General features: G+C 43.9%; 1 protein-coding gene across 4 annotated transcripts in view; it reads left to right on the forward strand.

The window, feature by feature from the left end:
* Nucleotides 1–22,474, forward strand: part of LOC144773619 (transient receptor potential cation channel subfamily M member 2-like) — a 1,811,195-nt gene that overhangs the window by 892,705 nt on the left and 896,016 nt on the right. For all 4 annotated transcript variants that reach the window (XR_013600034.1, XM_078658765.1, XM_078658766.1 and 1 more), the window contains one exon: nucleotides 20,091–20,203. Coding sequence is in view for 3 of the 4 variants with exons in the window: in XM_078658765.1 (XP_078514891.1) it covers nucleotides 20,091–20,203 (113 nt within the window). In the remaining variant the exon portion in view is untranslated. The remainder of the gene's footprint in view (nucleotides 1–20,090; nucleotides 20,204–22,474) is intronic.

Raw genomic sequence — 22,474 nt, forward strand, 5'->3', positions numbered from 1 at the left:
ATGAATGGCGGGCAGATTCAACATCCGGATCTAAAATCTCTCAGGTTGGCTGCCTGGCTCCTGAGTTCAGAGAGTTTCAAAATCTAAATATTACGCAAGATTGTAGAGACATTTTAGCAAAAGCAAGTAGTACGAACAAAACTTACTCTCTGAAATGGAAACGCTTTTGTGTCTGGTGCGCGGATAATGGAATTCGGCCTTTCTCCTCTTCACCGGAGCAAATCTTGCCTTACCTTTTACACCTGGCACGGTCGGGCCTGGCCCACTCTTCCATCAAAGTACATTTGGCAGCAATTTCTCGTTATAAAAGAACTGTAACAGGACCATCTCTCTGGTCAAGCAGGTTGATTAAGCAATTTCTTAAGGGCTTATACAGATCGTTTCCACCTGTCAGGATGTTGCCGCCTACTTGGCATTTGAACGTGGTTCTTAATCAACTTATGAAGCACCCGTTTGAGCCAGTGCACAGAGCCGACCTAAAGTATATTTCGTGGAAGACAGCACTCCTTCTAGCGCTCACATCTGCGAGGAGAGTGAGTGAGCTACAGGCATTCTCTATTCAAGACCCATTTCTACAGTTTAAACACGACAGAGTAATCCTGTGAACCAACCCTAGATTTATTCCAAAGGTTCAGTCGGATTTCCTTTTAAATGAGCCAGTAGTCCTGCGTTCCTTCTTTCCGAATCCGAGCACAGCAGCGGAAAGATCGCTCCATTCTTTGGATCTTAAGCGTTGCTTGAAGTTTTATATTGACAAAACAAAAGCTTTCAGAAGATCTAATCAGCTATTTGTAGCTTACAGCAGGCCTAGAAAGGGTCTACCGCTTACAAAGCAGAGTATCTCCCGTTGGATTTCTGCAGCCATTGCTTTCTGCCATGACCAAGCTGGACAGCCGTTGCATTCCAAAGTGAGAGCGCACTCCACGAGAGCTGTGTCCACTTCTATGGCGCTCTTTGCAGGGGTGCCACTCATTGACATTTGCAGGACGGCAACGTGGCAGTCGCCGCATACCTTCACTAGGCACTACTGCCTGGATACAGAGCTGATGAAGGATGCAGCTGTGGGACAAGAAGTGCTACGCTATGTATTTCAGTAAGGTGAGCCTTCCTCCGTCCCTCCATCCTATTCTAATGTGCACATTTCTTTTTTAATGCTAATTGTTGATGTCTTTTGATGGTTCATGGTTGCATAATATGTATTTCTAATGCATTCCATCAGAAATGTGCATCTGATATTGCTTGCTACTCTGATTCAGGCATGTGAATCTATGAAAGACACCCATAATACTGGATAAGAAATGCGTTACTTACCTGTAACAGCAGTTATCCAGTATTGGTGTCTTTCATAGATTCACATGCAACCCTCCCACCTTCCCTAGAAGGACTCACCTGATTCTCTCAGTGACACGCCTACTTAGCTTAGTGCGTACGAAAATCTGAGGGACTGAGGCTCCTGACAGGAAGGTTCTAGAGGGAGGTGAGAGCTGATTGGCTATTCTCTGGACTGTGGTCCTTTTCACAAAAGGACCTAGATAGGTTACTAATGTGAGCCCTTTTGGCCTACTATAATATATATATGTCTATAGGACATTGCTTATTTATGTACCGGGGACTCCCATCTCGACGACGGGGAATGATTCAGGCATGTGAATCTATGAAAGACACCAATACTGGATAACTGCAGTTATAGGTAAGTAACGCATTTCTTATTTATACAATATCCACTAAAAAGCATTGCATGATAAAAAGACAACACAAAAGGTAAAATGTATCCATGAGCTGTATGTATATTGATGGGGGGGTCTAGGGGGGGCGAGGTAAACCAACAGTCTTGATAAAGATGGATAGAATTGTTTGAAAGCCATCGAAACGCGTTGACGCTCTTGTTTTCAGGCACAATCAAATCAATGATACGCAACTGGTTAAATACTGAGATTTATAAAGTGTTGACAAACGTATCTGTATTGGATTATTTGATGTGCAATTTGTAACGGACAATTGTTTAGGTCTTACATGTTGTGTTGTCTGCACTATGCTGGTCATATGTGACATATGGGCCAGATGTAGGTAATTCATATTTACCGACTCTTAAATACCGAATTTTACCGATTCGGTATTTAATAGTCGGTAAATATGAAGGGGGGAGATGTAGGTATTACAGATTCTGTAAATACCGAATCGTTAAGATTCGGTATTTACCGATTCTGTAATTACGGATTTGGTTTATCCCATTGATTCCTATGGGCTTTGAAGCCTATAGGAATCAATGGGAAATACCGATTCTGTAATTTCAGAATCGGTAAATACCGATTTTAGCAAGGGTGCAGGGGGTGTCACTTTGACACCCTCTAGCACCCCAAAGACGGGCATGTGAGCCATGTGGCACACAGACATGCCCTAAGGGCATGTCTGTCTGTCACATGGCTAGGTGTGCATGCACACATGTGCATGCACACCTGAATTCGGTATTTTAACACCCAATTGGATTGGGTGGTAAAATACCGAATTTGTAGGGCCTTTGGGACTCTGAAGAGTCCCACCTACATCTGAAAGTTTCCGAATCGGTAAAAATATCGATTCGGTATTTTACAGATTCGGTAAATTTACCGATTCGGTAAATTTACCGAATCGGTAAAATATGCTCCCTACATACCAAAAACCCATTTACCAGTCGGTAAAGGCCGAAATCAGCCGTTACCGGTCGGTAAATGGCTCCTAAATCTGTATGTACTATTAGTAGCCTGTAGTAATATAGGTATTTGGCTAGTAGGTTTTTACCTTTTGTGTTAAGTCTTTTCATCATGCAATGCTTTTTAGTGGATATTGATTAAATAAAATGTTTTTTATATTAAGAGAACACACAGTCTGACAGGTGTATTTCTGCACGTCAAGGGTGTACAAAAGTTTTTCACGGGAAAATCTTTGTTTTTCTGGCTGTAAATGAGGGCCATTAATTATCTGAGGGGGATGGTATTGCAGTAGACCACTTCAGAATACTCCAAGAGAAATCTTTTTTCCCATTGGAGGCAACAACATTCAAATCTAGCTATTACTGCATTACTGTCCTGAATGCAAAATACAATTTTTGTAAATAAACTACCACTTTCAACTTTGTTTTCCAAGGTCAGAAGCTGCCAAAAGACCAAGTTACAAGACAGTAGTACAGACAATTCGTACGTGAGATGTGAGGTTTATACAGCGATCTCTGCAATGGAAGCATTAACCCCTTGAGCTGTGCTAATGGAATTAGAAAGAGGAACCTACAAATTCTGTTGCAATAAACGTCTGCTGTGTTTGCTTCACCGGACTGAGCTACCTTAGTAACTGAGCTCCAGTAGAGTTTTGAAACCTTCTAGCAGCTGCCTTGCAGTTCTTGTAGTTAGCACTCACAGCTCACTTAAGCATTGACAACTGCATAAATACTCACACTCCTTTCAGCACTCACATAGCCCTATAAAAAGTGAGACAGGCTCACCTTTTGCCACTCACAGTTCCTTCAGCATTTGCACAACTTCTGTTCACAGTAACAACCGTGATTATCACTTAAACATAGAAAATCAACCAACCAAACAGAGTTCCCTTTTATTTTATTCTGTGGCCCGCCGCCGCTTCTGTGACTTGGAACGTGCGTGCTGGTAATTTCGGAAACCGTTAATAGTTAACACATCACATGCTGATAAATCCCGGAACTAGAAGAACAGCTGAACTGAAGTCCATCATAACCCACGCCCCCAGCAACTATCCAATGAAATAACAGCATAACAGTGCGAAGGTGAAAGGAGTGCTGTACTCGTTGCCACCCACTGCACTGTGTTGCTGTTGGCCAGCCCCACCCTTTCCCCTTAAAGTCAATGGGGCTCTGCAGACGACACCCTGGGCCACGTCAGAAGCCCCCTATCTGAAGCCCATTCACTGCTGCTTGGTGCCCTCACTCCCATCAGGATGATGCCAGTCTCCTAGTTTGTGCCTCGAGGGCAAGGAATTATCCTCGCCCAGTTCAGCACATGCGTCCTAGGAGGGGACTCTTGTCCGTGGGTCCAACCTAAAAAAAAAACAGACAACAACGATATATTAAAATGTTTCGAATTGGAATCAGTAGAAAGCCAGCACTGCAGTGAGCATGCCATTTAAAGCTGCTCCATGCTGGTAGTGTTTATTTTACCCCGTCCCTTTTCTCTGCTCCTTCTGAAGCTGAGAGGGCAACGCCCCCTATGCCCGCTAATACCAGCCGCCACTCCCAGATCGTATCAGGAAACATTTCCAGGTAGAGGAGGCGGACTGCTCTAGATGTGGGTTTAGGGAGGCGCACATTCTGCACATGTTTTGGGACTGCCCCACACTTACCCGAGGTCATCCAGGTATTAGGGACAGTAGTAGACAAGGAAATCCCACACACCCTGGGGCACTGCATTCTGAGCTGGTTCCCATGCATAACCTAGACTAAAATGACCACAAACCTCCAGGACCTAGGCCTAGTACTACCCAAATGGGGGATAACCAGGAAATGGAAATCAGCAAGGGGACCGAGAGTAGGGGCATGGAGACGTGAACTAGAAAAATGGGCAAGGGTGGTAGGAAGATTATTAATGGCAGAAGCGGAGAGAGGCATAGGCACCAACGACAGAGCCAGAGCATGGCGACAGTTAGTAGAATACCTGACGGGACCTGAGCAAGAGCAGGAACGACCAACACCGGACGGCACCCCTCTGCGAAACCAAGTCGCAGCAGCTAGAGTGGAGGCAGGGCCCTGCTGTGAAGATCCCCCTCCCCCCCCCCACATCGGGTAAACAGCAGGTGGAACACATGCTCAATAGATCGAACTTCAGGGAGGTACCAGTCGCCACATGTCATAAGAGGAAAGAGAGAAACTAGTGGACACAACTCAAGAGAGAGGGAGGGAGGAAGGATGGAATGGGACACCAGTAGGGGAGTTTGAATTTAATGCACCAGAAATACACTGAGAATACTGTAAGCATGCTTAGACTGCACAGTATGTAAAGTGTTAATGTTAGATCTGGGGGTCTCTAGTTGGCAGTGGTATTCACCTTTTTCCAAATAGGGACCCTAACTTCTAAGTCAGGATAAGGGGATTACACTCCTTAATAACCCCTGCTCACCCCCTTGGTAGCTTGGCACGAGCAGACAGGCTTATCTCAGAGGCAGTGTGTTAAGCATTTGTGAATATACACAGTAATACAGTGAAAACCCTACAGATGGACACAACACAAGTTTTATAAAAATAAGTATTCTTTATATAGACTTAACACAAGACCACAAACGACAAAAATCCACAATACTACACTTAAGATTGCTTAAAGATGATAAAACTTTGCTTAGTTCAAGTTGATGATAAATGCGACAAAGTTCTCAACAAAGTACCTGGATGCGTAACGCAAAGTGAACAAAAGGCTCGCAGAAGGGGAGATGCGTTGGTTCCGTGATCCGGGGGAGATGATGCGTCGTGCCTCAATGTTTGCGCAGAGTAGGGATGCGTCGTGATCCTTACCGGTGCGGAGGTGATGCGTAGATTCTCGGCCTGCGGACCCGTTGCGGTGAGCAAGATGGCGCCTTGATGCGATGCAATGATCCTGTTGCAATGCGAGAAGATGGCGCCCTTGATGCGACGATGCGATGACGATGCGTAGATGCCCTCACAGCCTTGCGACAACTCTTTACTTTGGAGCTGCGACAGGACCTGCGACAAGCTTCTCCTGTGATGCGATGGCGACTCTCTCGATGGCGTCACGCTTCTCCAGTGATTCGACAGCAGGCAGCTTCGATGAACACATGCTTCCAGGGAGATGCGGCGAAGGCTCGCTTCTCCGGCGATGCGATGATTTCAGCTGCGGCGGCGACACGCTTCCTTTTGGTGCGACACGCTTCCTGCTCCCAGCGACACGCAAATGTCTGGAGTTGAGAATTCCCAGCAAGAAAATTCAGAGGGGAGCTGGAGGTGAAGTCTTTTGTCCCTGAGACTTCAGCAGGAGGCAAGCACAGTTCAAGCCCTTGGAGAATATTCTGTAAATGATGAAAGTCCTTAAAAAGTACCTTCTCCTTTCCTTGGCAATAAAGAAACCACTGCAGGCCAACCCAGCAAACAGCACACTGGCAGAGGGGTAGTCCAAACTCCTGCAGCTTCCTTGGTTCTTCTCCTTGGCAAAAGGTTTCTTGTTCCAGAAGTGATCTAATTTCTTGGGATCAAGGTCCCAATATTTATACCCCAAAATCCTTAGTTCTCTGAAGGCAGAGAGGCCTCTGCCTAGTCCAAACCAGTCCCTGACCACTTTGTTTACATGACTCTCTCCTTCCTTTCACTGTGCAAGGCAGGGACATCAGCCGCCCCACATGAGGTGGAGCCAGCACAGGGGAGGGAAGATACAGCTCTGGAGCACTTTATTGACAAGATTCCTTCTCTCCTTTCACAGTTCAGGGCAGAGACATCAGACAAGCCACAGGAGGTGGAGCCAGCATGGTAGAGGGAAGATACAGCTCTGGAGCACTTTGTTGACAAGATTCCTTCTCTCCTTTCACAGTGCAGGGCAGAGACAGCAGACAAGCCACAGGAGGTGGATCCAGCATGGTAGAGGGAAGGCCCAGCCCTATTCAGGTCCCAGGTGCAACTCCTCACTCCCATCTAGATGCAGATCTCTCTATTCACCACCGGGCTGCCCCAGCCTGTCTCCTGGAATACCCCAACCCTGTCACTCACCAACCCAGACAAGGAATACACAACCTAGCAGAGGCAGGCCTTGACAGTTAGGCAAGCAAATACCTACTTTCTAAAAGTGGTATTTTCAAACACAGAATATTAAAACCAACCTTACTAAAAGATGTATTTTATCATTCTGAGTTCAGGCATACTAAATTCTAATTTCTACCACGTTCCCTGAGTCAGTTAGGATTATAAGAATGTAATAATCTAACTGTCCATTCTAGCCTATGGAGAACAGGTAGCCTTCAATAGTGAAAAACGGAAATGGCAGTAATTCACTATTAGGACATGCTACACACATCAGAGGATGTCCTACCTTATAATTACAATGCACCCTGCGATTGGGCCTACAATTGAGGTGTCTGATATGAAGTAAAGGGAAGGTTTAGGGACTGGCAAGTGGATGCACTTGGCCAAGTTGACATGGCAGTGCTAGACTACACATAGGCCTTGCAATGGCAGGCCTGAGACACACTTTACAAGCTGCTTCTGTGGGTGGCACAACCAGTGCTGCAAGCCCACCAGCAGCATTTGATTTACAAGCCCTGGGCACACATGGCGCACTGTACTAGGGGCAGACAGATAAATCAAATAACCCAATCATAGAATCACCAATTAGTACATTAATTTAACATAGGGAGCACTTGCACTGTGGCACTGATTAGCAGTGACAGTGTGCCCAAAGCATCAAACCAGCAAAAACATATCAAAACAGAGGCAATCCGTCAAAATGGAAGGGAGACTCACGCCAATGATGCCAGGTCTAACAGTTAATATACTAAATGCCAATAAAATCTGTTTTTTTTTAAAAAATGATGAAACTACAGCTGCTCTTTAAGCAACTTCCCTACACCAGTCTTTTTTCCAGCCAAATTGGTCATGCAAGCTCTGGTTACCTTCCTGCCAAAAGTCGTACCAGTCTTTGATGTGGGTCAATCGCTCACCCAGCTGACATTTGTCATTATGCCACACACCTTTAAAAGAGGAGGAGTAGCTCTATAGACTTGACCCTCAAATAGCTTAGAGTTTCTATATTGGCATAAGGGAGATCATTGTGTGGATGATCAGCTGTTTGTGGGGTTAACTGGGACCAAGAAAGGTACTGTGGTACTTAAGGGCATGGGTAATGAAGAGGGCCCTCTGGTGCAGCAGCATGTATTGTACCACCCCAGGGACCTCTCACTAAGGCTATGCCCTCTGTCATTTTAGGCTGTGTGTCTTGGTGTAGAGAAAGACAAATAGTCGACATGGCAGACAGTCCTGTGTGCTGTGAGACCTCTAAACTGCATAAGATATAGGTAGTCACTCTACTGAAGGCCTTTAGCCTTAGGGCAGGGTGCATTTTGTCCTATGTGAGGGCATATCAGCATGAAAATATTTTCCCCTAAAATGTCCAGTTCATTCTGAGATGTTGTAAGTACACAGGGAAGACATAAAGAGTATTTGGTACTAAATATATTGTCTTAATAAATCCTCACTGATGTCAGAGTTGGATTTATTAATACATTTACACAGGAGTCCCTTTAGAGGGTCCCCTGAAAATCTACAAAGCACTGGTGTGGTCTCTTACTTGCGTTCACCAGTATACCACCACCAGACATGTTTCTGACCTCATGGGGTGAGAGCCAGCGCTCTCAGAGGACAGAGACAAAGCCTGCTCCCTGACAGGATGGCCTTCCTTGGCAGGAAGCTTCAAAGGCGATATAGCCTTTGAAATCCAACCCAGGAACATCCAGATAGTGGGGGAAGCCAAGCCCCCATTTCTGTTCCACTTCTGATGAGAGGAAAGATGGGAACGTTAGTTAGTTTAGGAAGAGATTAGGCGGAGGGTCTCCACTGAGCCTAGTCTACCCCTAAGGTCGGGCAGGTGATTTGAACCCTCTTTTCCACAGGAAGTGGTCACTACAGGGTTTAGGCACACTAAAGGAAGCTAGCCAATTGGCTACTACCATCTGCCACTTATAATGCCTCTAAATTCAATACTTAGACCTGAACATCAGATTCATTAGACAAAAGAAGACCAGGACAAAGAGTACCCGCTGTTAGAGAACTAAAGCCCTGCTGCAGAAGAAAAAGTTGTCATACCCTGCCTGCTGCTCCAAAGACTCGCCAATCGCTTCTCCTGTGTCGTACTAAAACCTGAAAGGTCTCCAAGAATCCAGGAGCACCTCCAGCCTTCACAAAATCATGAAGAAGCTCCATTGGAGTACAGGTATCTTCCCTGCACCCAGCAGGCACCAATCCCATGAAGCTCAGTTTGTTGACCTGCTGCTCCTCAACAACATAGATGCAGCACCAAAGCAAGAAGCTTGGGTGGGTCGGATCTGCCTCTCCACCTGTTGTGGATCATTTTAGGACCCGAGTGTAATTTTCCCGATTCATGCCCATATATAGGTATAATTCACCCTATCCTTATATAGGCATAGAAATCATAACCATATTTAGACTTAGCCTATGCATTCCAAATTCGGCATGGCTACTTCTACTTTTTTCAAAAATATACAACGATTTCTAGGAAAAACCCGCCTTCAGCAGTCAGGGACTTCCCCCTGCTTGAATATTGATTTATCCAAGAACTCATGGAGTTTTCAGAGAATTAAGTCTCTAATGACGTTATTATGTCCAACCTTATGTCAAACTCGGCACCTTCAAGGTATAAGTATGCCCACAATTGCCTAGGCAAACACACAGTGGTTTGGAGCAGATCGACTATCTACTTGCCCGACGCACTGCTGAAGCAAGTGCCGAAGGAAGCCGACCCTCCAGCTGACGCACTGAGGGACGCTGTCTTTTCTCCTGCCGAGAAATCCAGCTCCAGTGTTTCAAGGTTACCCTTGTGGGTTGCTGGAAAGTCGAGTCCTGAGAGAGAGATACCAGACCTCCTTCATTCTAAAACCAAGGTACAGAGCTGATTAGACCCACCTTCAGCAGTCAGGGACTTCCCCCTGCTTGAATATTGATTTATCCAAGAACTCATGGAGTTTTCAGAGAATTAAGTCTCTAATGACGTTATTATGTCCAACCTTATGTCAAACTCGGCACCTTCAAGGTATAAGTATGCCCACAATTGCCTAGGCAAACACACAGTGGTTTGGAGCAGATCGACTATCTACTTGCCCGACGCACTGCTGAAGCAAGTGCCGAAGGAAGCCGATCCTCCAGCTGACGCACTGAGAGACGCTGTCTTTTCTCCTGCAGAGAAATCCAGCTCTAGTGTTGCCAGGCTACTCTTGCGGGTTGCTGGAAAGTCGAGTCCTGAGAGAGAGATACCAGACCTCCTTCATTCTAAAACCAAGGTACAGAGCTGATTAGACCCTTAGAGAATTCTTGGATTAGATTCTTGGCCAGAATATTAAACTTAAGCTACACCTCACTTACTTCTTCCCTTGTACTAGACCTAGGTTAGGTACACCGGGGTAGGCGTATTTTAGAAGCACCAGTTGAGTACTTTTATTCATTATTTATTACTGTATGTATTTTATCTATTTTATGGCTTAGAAACCATACCATGCTGTTACAGTATTTATTTATTTTATTTTATATGCTTATATAGCGCCTGAATAGACCCCCGAAGGGGTATCTCTGCGCTTAGCCATACAAAGAAACCGACAGCTCAACCCAAACAGTGCTAGAGGGTGGAGGGGAGTGAGATGGGTTAAATGCTGGAAAAAAGGTAAGTTTTCAGGGCTTTTCGAAAAGACAGGTGGTCAGTGCTAAGCTTTAATGCGAGGGGGAGGGTGTTCCAAAGAACAGGGCCTGTGTATGCCAAAGACTTGCCTCCTTGACGAGCTTTTTTAATTTTTGGAACCTTAAGGAGTTGGAGATTGCTCGATCGTAGTGAGCGACCCGGAACATAAGGAAGGAAGGCTGTGGAGAGGAATTTCGGGCCTTTCCCAATCAGGCACTTGTGGATTGTACATAAGATTTTGAATTTGGTCCGCAGTCGCACTGGCAGCCAGTGGAGTTCCAACAGAAGTGGCCTGGAGGGAGTCCTGGGAGGAGCCTTCAAGATTAACCTCGCGGCCGTATTCTGGACCACCTGTAGTTTGTTAAAATGGCCTTCATTAGCTGACAAAAGAAGGCCATTACAGTAGTCCAGTCTACTAACGACCAAAGCCTGGACCAAGGTCTTTCTGTGGTGATCTGGGAGGAAAGGAAAGACCCTTCTCAGCAGAGAAATAACCCCGAAACAGGTACCCGCAACCTGATTGACGTGATCTTTGAAGGTCAATGACTGGTCAAATAGCACTCCCAGATTTCTGATGGTCTGTTTAGGAATAGGGGCAGGTCCTAGTTCAAGAGGCCACCACTCATTAGACCACAATGTTTCTGCTTCCCCATAGAGTACAACTTCTGTTTTGGCCACGTTGCACTGTAGGCAGTTATTGGCCATCCAGTTGGAAACTGCCCTCATACCTTCTGCAAAAGTTCTTTGTAAAGCAGGAGAGAAGGTCTTAAAAGGGAACAGAAGTTGGGTGTCATCAGCATAGGACACTGGTATAAACCCAAAAGATCTCACTAAGTCAGCCAGGGGGGCCACGTACACATTAAACAGTGTGGGGCTAAGGCAAGAGCCCTGTGGCACACCCCTGGTGAGCTCCCTGGCGATGGATTTATGGGGGCCCAATCTGACTTCTTGAGAGCGGCCGGAAAGGAAACTCTCCATCCAGGACAGAGCCATACCTCCCAATCCTATCTCTCTCAAACGGCAGAGAAGCAAATCGTGAGACACCTTATCGAAGGCAGCGGATAGGTCCAATAGCACCAGAATCATGGACCCTCCACTATCGAGCGTCATCCTGATGTTATTGGTGACATCAGGATGTTATTTGTGACTTCGTACTGTACGCACTGTACTTTGCAACCAGTATTACGATTGTAGCAGTTCATTTCCTCTGCATGAGAAAGAATACTGTTCAATAAATACTTTTACTGAAAACGCCTGTCCCTCTATTTCTCTGCACCTCTGGTGAAATGAAGCATGCACGATTGACTGAGTGAAATAACTATCTATTGTTTCCACGACTCAGAAGATACGTTTTATCTTGGGGAAACAAAGTTGTCATGTTTATGCGGTTGTCAGAAACTAACCCTTCTTATGAATTAGAGAAGGTTTCTAGTGACCTCTGAGCTAGCTGGTACACACAATTAAGTTTAGTATATTCAGTAGAGACCTAGTTGACCTCAATCCTACGTCTAAACTACAGGATATACTATTCCAATGCGCAGAGCCTATTGGGAATATAGGAACTACACTACATGGCGCCCAACGTTTGGTAAGGCACTAATTTAACGCTAGATACTAGAGTAACTCAGTCGTGCTTTTCACACAGACCCCTTTTTCCCGTAAAATACTCCAATAGACGTCTGGAGTGGGTTAAAGGATAAAATATCTGCCTTAAACTAAGTAGGACGAAAATCCTATGTATTTGTTTTAGTTTGTTCAAGGTTGAAGGATACAGTGTTCCAAAATATTGTGCACCTAATCTTTGTTTCCTTGAAACTTGCTCTGCAAACTTTCAGTCGATAAAATGACAGAGAGTGAAGACGAAAGGGACAGAGCTGCACTAGCAGCTCAGGCAGTCTTAGACCACACAAGTCTCCAACAAAATGACCCGGATGCTATACTCATCCCGGCAAATATAAGGAAAACCATTACTATAAAACGTATAGAAAATGGGATATCACCAAGAGGTGGTAAAGTGATCTTTGTCATAGAGGCACATGCGTATCGTCGGACAGAGGTGTTCTATTCATGGATTCTCCTCCCTGCAGTAAATGCAGCAACACATGAGTTCCACTACACAAGGTGGAGGAACCTCCAGAGGAATACGTTCCTTTCGAGGACATTGAAATTCCACTAAATTACCAATATCATCAGCTCTGGTTTAATGGTGCCCTACAACATCAAAATCACATTACCAGGCTCGGTCCACTAGGTAGACCAGGAGCTACATGGCCAGTACTAGCCAGCTATACACCACATCCTGACATTGGAAGAATGACTGCTCCTGAACTATTAGCTCAGCTAAAACAACCGATTAAAATACACAGGCAGTTGGCTCAATATGTCATGAGGACTTTAACAGTCCAACCAGCTGTAAGAATTTCACAGCACACCCCTCATCAGGGGAACACAAACAAAATCACACCACAGACTACACAATCAGTCATTAGAAATTGCCAGCAAAAAGGGAACAAATTCCATTCTGGTTAGCCCAGAAAATTACTCAAATAGAGGCAGTATTACCTGATAGTACACCTCATGAGAAACACCAAATTTTAACAATCTGCTTACCAATGGGGATTGCACCCCACGTAGAGGACTGCAACACTTGGGATACAGTCTTTGCTTCAATCTACACGAAAACACATGGTGTTCCGTCTATGGCGGTAATACCAGACGTTCTAAGACAGATTCAAAATGAACCAGCCTTAAATCTGGGTATGAAATTACTGAAAGATTTCTAACAGGTCTCGGCAATACTATTAGCTAACATTAAAGGTGAAGCAGCGTCTGTGGCAATCTCCCAAAAATTAAAAGAGACAGATATTACTGAGCAACCATATAAGCTTGCCAGAATTATTGAAAAATCCTATGAAGAACTAGGTAGAGATAGTTTGGGTGGGAAACAAGTAAAACCCCAACTAACTGAAAATCCTGAAAAAGTTTTTATTAAAAACAATCTCACTACTCCTAAAAAGAAGTGGGAAAATACTAAACAACCACTTCCTTGAGAGAAGCGTTCCCAGTCCAAAGGAAGGTCTCCTCAACAGGAGCACTCCGAAAAGAGGTATAACCTCAGAAATAGGGATAATTTGAGAAAACCTGATAGATATCAAGATAATGATACACGTTCCTCTCTTATCTTTCAGACTTCCTCACAGAAATCCAAAAGAAGAGGACGATCAGAAAAAAAGGAAGAATGCGTGAAGTCCAAAGACGAGCAGCACGTTCCTAAAAATAAGAAAACTCAATTCACCAAAAAGAAGGTAGCAAGTCTAAAGATCAGACATGCCGAGGATCTTGAGGACACAACTCAAGAACAGGGAATGGGCTCAGACAATGCTAGACAGCGCAGCAGAAGTCACCATAGCTCACAAGATCTTGAAGGATCACCTGGAGACAGTGGACTTGAATGAATGCATTCAAGTTGAAACTGCTGACACCAGGGTTAGCGTACCCCACAAGTTATGAAGTAACGCTCCGGATGGAGGGGGACATACCTAGGAAAATTAAAGGACTCTTTTGGGAGAAGCTATCTAAGGGTTATGACATTCTTCTAGCTGAACGAGACTGGCCACCTGAAATTGTCAGAGAGTGCCCACATGGCGGAGAGTAAATTATGCCAGCCTTCTCAAATCTCATTGCAATTCATAACAATTACACCTATGCCAGGGAATGGGCTGTAGCCCAGGCCCCAGCATTATACAAAAATCACGTAGGATGGGATGAGGATTCTCCTCACCATAAAATCCAGTTGAAAACTCAACCAACAATGCAAAAGCAATATCCTGTAAAACAGGAAGCTAACAAACAGGTCAGTGAGATTCTAAATCAACTTGAATACCAAGGGGTGATTGAAACATGCACCTCATCTATGAACAATCCTTTGTTTCCTGTCTCCAAACTAGACAATTCATATCGTCTAGTTTTGGACAACAGACATTTAAACTCTTGTTGCAAAACTTTTGCAGTACAAAACGCACATAGTGCAGCACTGATGAATAACATCATGCGCAAAAAATACAAAACTACATTAGACATTTCAAATGGTTTATTTTGTCAAAACATTGCACCAGAAAGCAGGTATTTGACCACTTTCTCAATCATGGGGACACAGCGACAATTTTGCCGTCTTCCTCAGGGATTCAAGAATAGTCCAGGGTTATTTTCAGCCAGAGTAACAGAGTAACTACAAATGTATGATGATGAGGCACTATCTTATGTCGATGACATCTATCTTACAGACGATGATTTGGACGTGCACTTTAAAAGAGTGAACACCATTAGACTTGGGTTTGCTTCTGAAGGGTATAAATTAAATTTTAAGAAATCACGGATTGCCCACCTCAACTTCCTATTCTTGGGATACGAGTTATCAAGTGAAGACAAAAGCCTGGCAGCAAACGTTTTGGAAAAATGTGCGCTGCTACAAGATCCAAAAACGCTGAAAAACTTAGTCAATTCTAGGTTTCCTGAATTTTGGAAGAACTTATGTTCTAAATTACGCAGAAAGGGTTAAACCTCTCTACTAACTAATCAAACCTGATTTCAAACCTACTAATTGGACGCAGAAACACACAGAAATTTTGCGCTCAGTGCAAACAGACATGTTATCAAAAACACAGTTACAGACACGCGACAACGTGCGCAACCTTGTAATACGAATCAACCCAGGGAGATGCGGATTCACATACCTAACCTTTAACGAAGGTGAAAAGGTACCAATAGCTTACAAATCACATTTGTACACACAAGCTGAAATGAAATTCACTTTTACAGAAAAAATTCTGACAGCGGTTCAATCTGCAGTAGCAAAAGAGAGAGCTCTAGCGCAGGGTAAACGCATAATGATCGTTACACCTGTACCTGCCTTAGAGGCAGTGACAAAAGCGAGTATTCCAAATGCTAAAGCTTTACATCCGAGATGCATACAATGGGCTAGTTCTCTTGCTGCAACAGACGTTGAATACGTTTTTGACCCTTATTTGAAAACACAAGAATTTCTACAATATGAACAAGAATGTCCTCTGCCTATTGAGATTGTGCCTCTAGAACATTACGGATGTATAATTTATACAAACGGATCAGCACAACCCGCTACTGGGGGTAAACAAGCCTATAGTGCTGCGTGCACGATTGTTAAAGGTCGCTGGCGCGAAGGTAAATTTAGACCTATGTTTACTAAAACTCAATCACTCGGAGACTGTACAGCTCAGCGAGCTGAACTACAGGCTTTCAAGATGCCGCTTGAAAATACCGATCGCGAATTCCCCACACTCATAGTGTGCGATTCGTACTATTGCGTTCAACCTTACAATGAATATTTTCAGAACTGGGTTCAAAACGGTTTCAAAGATGCAAAAGGTGGCCCAATCAAGCATAACATGCTTTGGGAACAAGTAGTTCTACTACAGAAAGAACTACAAAAGACTCACGTGATACATACACTGAGTCATGAACGTGATGGTGTTCACGTTGAAGGGAATTCATTGGCTGATGAAGCCGCGAAGGCAGCTGTGCAAACGGCTTCCGTAGCTGCAATCACTCGTTCAAAAACAAAAATAGACAGCGAAATAATGCAAGCTGTCACCGCTTCAGTAAAAGACAGTGGTAAAACACTCCCTAAAGGCTTCCCAGTAAAGTACTCATACATTACCGATGCGAATAATGTTCCTTTTGCTCGAATCCCTAGAGTGGGGGATAGGGCAATCCCAAACATGGAACACAGGTTAGGACTAATCTTAGCCGCACACGAAGGGCTAGCCTCTACACACGGAGGAATTTCCGCCACAGTATCGTTATTAAAACAGAGATATTGGTGGCCGTGCATGAGGAAACTATGTTCTAGAATGTGAAATCTGTCAAAAAATGAAAGTTTCTACAGTAAAACGACCTGCGCAGACGCCCCTTCTGATTTCAGATAAACCATTAGCGTGTGTTTAGCTGGACCACTGTGGTCCCTCACAAAGGGATGGGAACTATAAATATATCATGGTCGCAGTGGATACCTGCACAAGATTCATTTGGATGTGGCCCCCAGCGCTCGGCTGATGCCAGAACTGTTATAAAATATTTGCGAGTCTTTATCGGCACTTACGCAATCGGCACGCTACATTCTGACCAGGGTCCTGCTTTCAGCTCTAGGGCTTACAAAGAGGCCATGGCCAGCTTGGGCGTTGCATTGCGGTACTCAAGTCCATTCCATCCTGAGGGAAATGCGGTAGTGGAAAGAAAAAACCGTGACATAAAGCAATCTATAACAGCAGGGTATAAGGTTTGGGTGATGGGTGGGTCAAACATCTAAATAGTGTCCAACGTAGTCTTAATAATCTGCCAAGAAGTTCTCTGGGTGGAATCACTCTGTACGAATTATTGTTTGGTACTAGAATCATCATTCAGGATCTTGACTGTCAAACTTCAGTGGTGGAACAGAAACCCTTTGAAATCAAAGACCGTTTGGCTGTTTTACAGGACTTAAATGAAAAAAGAAGCAGTCTGAGTAACACAACACAAAGCCCAACGACCACTGAAGAAAAACCACCTGTCCCAGCAAGGCCTGTCTGGATTCCAAAGATTGGGGATCTAGTCAGAGAAAAGATCGAAGGAATTTGGGCCTTCTTACTGGAAACCAGTACCGGTCTTGGCAATCCTTGGAACAAGATCAGTGGTACTACCGCCCCTTGCTGGAAAAAAGGAGAACAGAGTTGTATCCATCGACCTGGTAAAACCACATCATGTGGCCGATAATAAGTAGGAGGCCCAGTGGACTCCGGAGATGTAGCAGACGACCGAATCTTGCTACAATCCAAGAGGTTCGAACTGAAAGACTCATCACCTTTGATAAGCCTGCAGTAAGAAAAGAAGGACTATGCAACAAAACCATGGTACTTGTGCCTCTTGAAAACCAAATATCAGTTTGTCAAGAAACACCTGTCTACAATGATATAGCCTCTGACTATACCAACATGACAAAGGAAGAAACAGCTTCAGCGATTCCCAATAATCCGGATGCAATCCCAACAATTGACAGAACTGCCTCTGGCTATTTCATCAACTTTGATACATTTTCTGAGGATCCCAGTGAACCGGAAACAACGCCAGCAAATAAACCTTTCGAAGAAAAAATCACAGAACTCTTTCATCAACTTGAGAAAACATATCTGGTTTCACCATGGGTTGAATTTTGGAGTGTGTTAGGTGTACTTTTTCTCCTATTATGGCTCATTCATGTTTTAAGTTTGCGGGTTGCTGGGAAGTCGAGTCCTGAGAGAGAGATACCAGACCTCCTTCATTCTAAAACCAAGGTACGGAGCTGATTAGACCCTTTTGGATTAGATTCTTGGCAAGAATACTAAACTTACGCTACATATCACTTACTTCTTCCCTTGTACTAGACCTAGGTTAGGTACACCGGGATAGGAGTATTTTAGAAGCAGCAGTTGAGTACTTTTAGTCATTATTTATTACTGTATGTATTTTATCTATTTTATGGCTTAGAAACCATACCATGCTTTTACAGTATTATTTTATAATACTCTTCGTACTGTACGCACTGTACTTTGCAACCAGTATTACGATTGTAGCAGTTCATTTCCTCTGCATGAGAAAGAATACTGTTCAATAAATACTTTTATTGAAAACGCCTGTCTCTCTATTTCTCTGCACCTCTGGTGAAACAAAGCATGCTCGATTAACTGAGTAAAATAACTATCTATTGTTGCCACGACTCTGGAGATACGTTTTATCTTGGGGAAACAAAGTTGTCATGTTTATGCGGTTGTCAGAAACTAATCCCTTCTTGTGAATTCGAGAAAGTTTCTTGTGACCTCTGAGCTAGCTGGCACACACAATTAAGTTTAGTATATTCAGTAGAGACCTAGTCGACCTCAGTCCTACGTCCAAACTGCAGGATATACTATTCCAATGCGCAGAGCCTATTGGGAATAGAGGAACTACACTACACACCAAGTTTGGAGGCACCAGGACCTACTGGAGCTATTGTGCCTCAATACTTAGGGTACCGGACCCCCAAAAGTAAACACCAAGAAGAAGAGTCCACACCATACTCCTGAAGTACCAGAAGCAAGCACTCTTCGAGGAACATTGAGACCAACTACCTGAGTGGCCCAGCTGTCTAGAGATCGCCTCTCCAAGTTGCCTGATCCTGACCGCGAGGACATCAAGATGCACAACACCCAGTTCACCAATTGCTTTGCACACGGCCCCACCAGTCCCAGCATTGACTATCCCACTGGGCTCCCATGGTCCCCAGTCCCTTGTGACCTTCAAGGAGCACCATCGGATTTACCTATAAGTTCTCCTGTGCAGCCAATCCGGGATTCTCCTGAACATCTCCTGCTAGAACTTTGGACCTGGTCCCCACATTGTCCTAAAATGAAAAGATGAACTTCGTGAAAGCATTGCCTGACTTTATATGTTTTTTTCTACTTTTTTCTCATTGTATTCTATGATGCATAATTGCGCACACGAAAGTGACATATTTTCCGAACTCCGAAAAATCGTAACTCCACTACCATAGGACTGTGTTCTTGTTCCATAAAAACTGATATTATTTTCACCAATTGGTCTTGGATTTAATATTCAGTGTGTGTCTCTTTTATTGCCTTGATGAAGTACATCACATGCTTAGCACTGCCCTCTCATAAGCCTAACTGCTCACCCACGCTACCACAAAAAGAGCATTAGATTTATCAGCTATTACCTCTGTATATCATTTGGGAATTCATGGGACTCTTTGCTCGGTATACTTCATTTTAGTGCACGATATAGAGCCAGTTTCCAACGCAAGGTCATCCACTTATATATTGAAAATGTACTTTTGTACACTCTTACGTCCGGCCCTATGCCAGCCCCCTATACTTCACCTGTCAATGGCTCATGTCAAGGCATGTCTTCTTGACAGTTAAAACGAATTACTGTTGCGGATTCTCATCACATCATAACGTATGCATGACTTTGTGCAGAACTTGTTAGTATTACCTGTGGTGCAGCATAGATAAAGTACATCAATGTAATATGAATTACTACATTCTGTTTATAGAATAGGGTGGAAGAATGGTGAATATTGCAGTGACCTAGGACACAAAAATGGCAAAGCAACCATAGGCACAACTCCTCCTGTTTGGTACAGAGGCACTGGGGGTAGTGGTATAGTCTGGCCTCCACCCAAAATTTACACGGTGAGGCTATCATCTGGTGTTACGCCGCTGCACATTTTCCTGAATTGTGGGTGTTCTTCGTTAGAGAGTGTATAGAGTTCCTGACACTGGGTGGGCTTGCAACCTCTCTTGTTCTTTCCCTACTCCCTAAATACTGTGCTTGATTCTTAATGTAGCCATCCAAACCATGGGTGGCCAACCATCACTGGGACCTTCTGAAACACTCTCAGCCCCCTTCATTCCTAGTTCATCTTCTAGAGAAGTCCTTGTGACCCCTGTTAGCCACACAACCAGTTCCATTACTTCACTTTGGGGTTTAGATGCACTACAGGAAAGATTTGGCAGCCTCACATCATGCCTTAGGCTTTACCACTCAAGTCTTTATGTGTTACCTTCGTTTTCATGTATAAATCATCTAGTCAGTAATATCATGGCCATAACTGCTACCGTTTGTCTGTCTCTCTTATTGCAGAAGATTATGTCTAATATCTGGTGGGGGGAGCTGTCCGAGAACAACTCCTTGTTTCGGCTCTTCATCTGCCTGGTGTTTTTCCCTTTAATCTGCATTAATGTTATCACCTTCAGGTAAGACCTCCATGTTATTAGTACAACAAGGCTATCCATGCATGAAAGACTAATTTATACAATAAAACTCTTTCAAGTGTATTACAACCTTTCTGCCTAGTCACTGTTTTGACTGCTGTGTAAAGGATAATAACATTGTAATAAGACTGTCATGTGAATGAGAGTGCCAGTGAGTGTGTGAGTGAGTGAATAAAGTTGACCAGTTGTTATCCTAACCCAGGTCTGAACGCAAGGCACTTGATGTATGTACCTCCTCAGGGTGCTGCAAACTAGAACAATTCAGGAATTCCAGACTCCGAAACCTGCATTAGGCCCAGAGACCAAAGTATTTGATTTGGAAAACCTGTGCCATCCTGTCCAGGTGGAAATTTTGCTGACATGCTTTATGTTTTTCTGCCAGTATGCCATGCTATAAAGAGACTGTAGTGTTTGAAGGTGTTTACACATTGGAAGCAGGCCTTTCTAATGTGCCCCTTGATGTAGTCTCATTTTGAGGCACATTCCAACCCCCATTGTGGTCAGGCAGGCCAGGGCTCTCCTTGGAATCATAGTTTGAAGTTATCTTTGACCCAGGGGTTTGCTTTACATCCACATTCACACAGACCATCCTGGATGAGCATCAGTTACATTACCATTTCTCCACGGCATCCAACCATTGGGTTTGTGGCATGCTTTAATAACGTGTCAACGATGGTGATGAGTGCTTTGAAAGCACCATTGGAGAGGGAGTGGGTTATCAAATGTCTGTGCCGATTGTTAACCTCTCAGGAGGTGCCGTAGAAGGAGGAGGCTTTCAGGCTCATACAAGCGAATGTTTGGACCCCCTTCATCCCAGTAGGTTAACTTGTTTCCTTGCCCCATGTTGTGTGGTGTGGAGTGTGGGTTTGGTGCATATTTATATGAGACTAGAGGGCTGTGAGCCAGCTGAATGTTGTGGATGATTAACTCAGTGAATTTGTCTGAACTACACAGTGGTTCTCCAACAGGTTGAATTTGTTCCACCTGAAAATGAGATAGTCTGGATGTCCTTTGGTACTTGGATCCCTGTCTCAAAACTTTAACTGTCAGATGGCTGGAAGAATTACATATGCCCCTCTCCCATACCAGTTATTCTTCACTGGAACTTCACTCCTTCCTCTTTGGAGTGCTGTGCTGGACACCAACTAGCAATCAGCACTCTTTGCAGAGCATGACTGAGAACAATCTACAAACCACCTTAATCTCTTGGACTCAGATCTTCCTATTCCTGCCAGTCTAAAAAACTGCAATGAAATAGGAAAGCCTAGAAGAGACATCCCATCCTGACAGGAGATGTGTTTGGACTGCAAACTCCAACGTTAACTTGATGCAACAATGGACAGTGATGGTCTGGGGCATGGGTGTGCCTTGAGATTTGCAATGATAGTTTCATTATTTGGCCACACATCACTCGTGATTTACATAGTGAATGAGTGACCCATTTTTACACTATTGTCTGAGAACACATTCAAGTCTATTCACAAAGCTAAGTTGTTGTGAGTACTTTACATATGTAAATTGACTCTTACACGTTTTGAGTAACTTTACTACTTTTTGGCTCTTTACAAAATCTGAGTGTAAAGAAAATCAAAAGTGTGGACCTAGACATCCCTGCACCTGAAAAAGTGGGTGGAGTCAAATATACAAGTGTAAAATACTACAAAAAATAAGTATTAAGTCCATGTGAGGAGTTGGGTTGTTGGCTGAGGGGGGTTTGAACTCTGCTCAAGCAACAGCCACACCCTTGTCAGGGTAAACCACAAAATGTCATGAAATTAACATTTGCTTAACCCTTAGGTAGCTTGGAGCAAAAGTAGTCAGGCTTAAATTGGAGGCATTCTGTAAAGTATGTATGCAGTATACAAACACAACACAAGAAATATCCCACACTAATTTAGGAAAAAAGAGCAAATTTGAATATATTATTTCACTCCAAAACAACAAAAGTTCAATCAATAGAACCAGAGTTCTCAATCTTAACGTTTAAAGTGGAAAATAGCACCAAAAAAACCAAAGCACTAATTATTGACATCCAGTTGTTTTAGACCAGGGCAAAGTCTAAAATTTTGGCTGCCCACAATGAGTGTTAGTCGGATACACAAAGTAGTTTGGGGCCAGTTTCCACTTATCATCAGACTTAAAAGAAATGTTAGAAGGCATTACCTTAGAAGGTAAAGTTCAGCGGGGTAAGTCAGCTGACAGGTGTCAGAGGAAGAGGTGTCGTTGTCAGGGAGTCCATTGAGTAAAGTGGCA

Source organism: Lissotriton helveticus, chromosome 8 (genome assembly GCF_964261635.1).
Source record: "Lissotriton helveticus chromosome 8, aLisHel1.1, whole genome shotgun sequence".
Taxonomy (NCBI): Eukaryota; Metazoa; Chordata; class Amphibia; order Caudata; family Salamandridae; genus Lissotriton; species Lissotriton helveticus.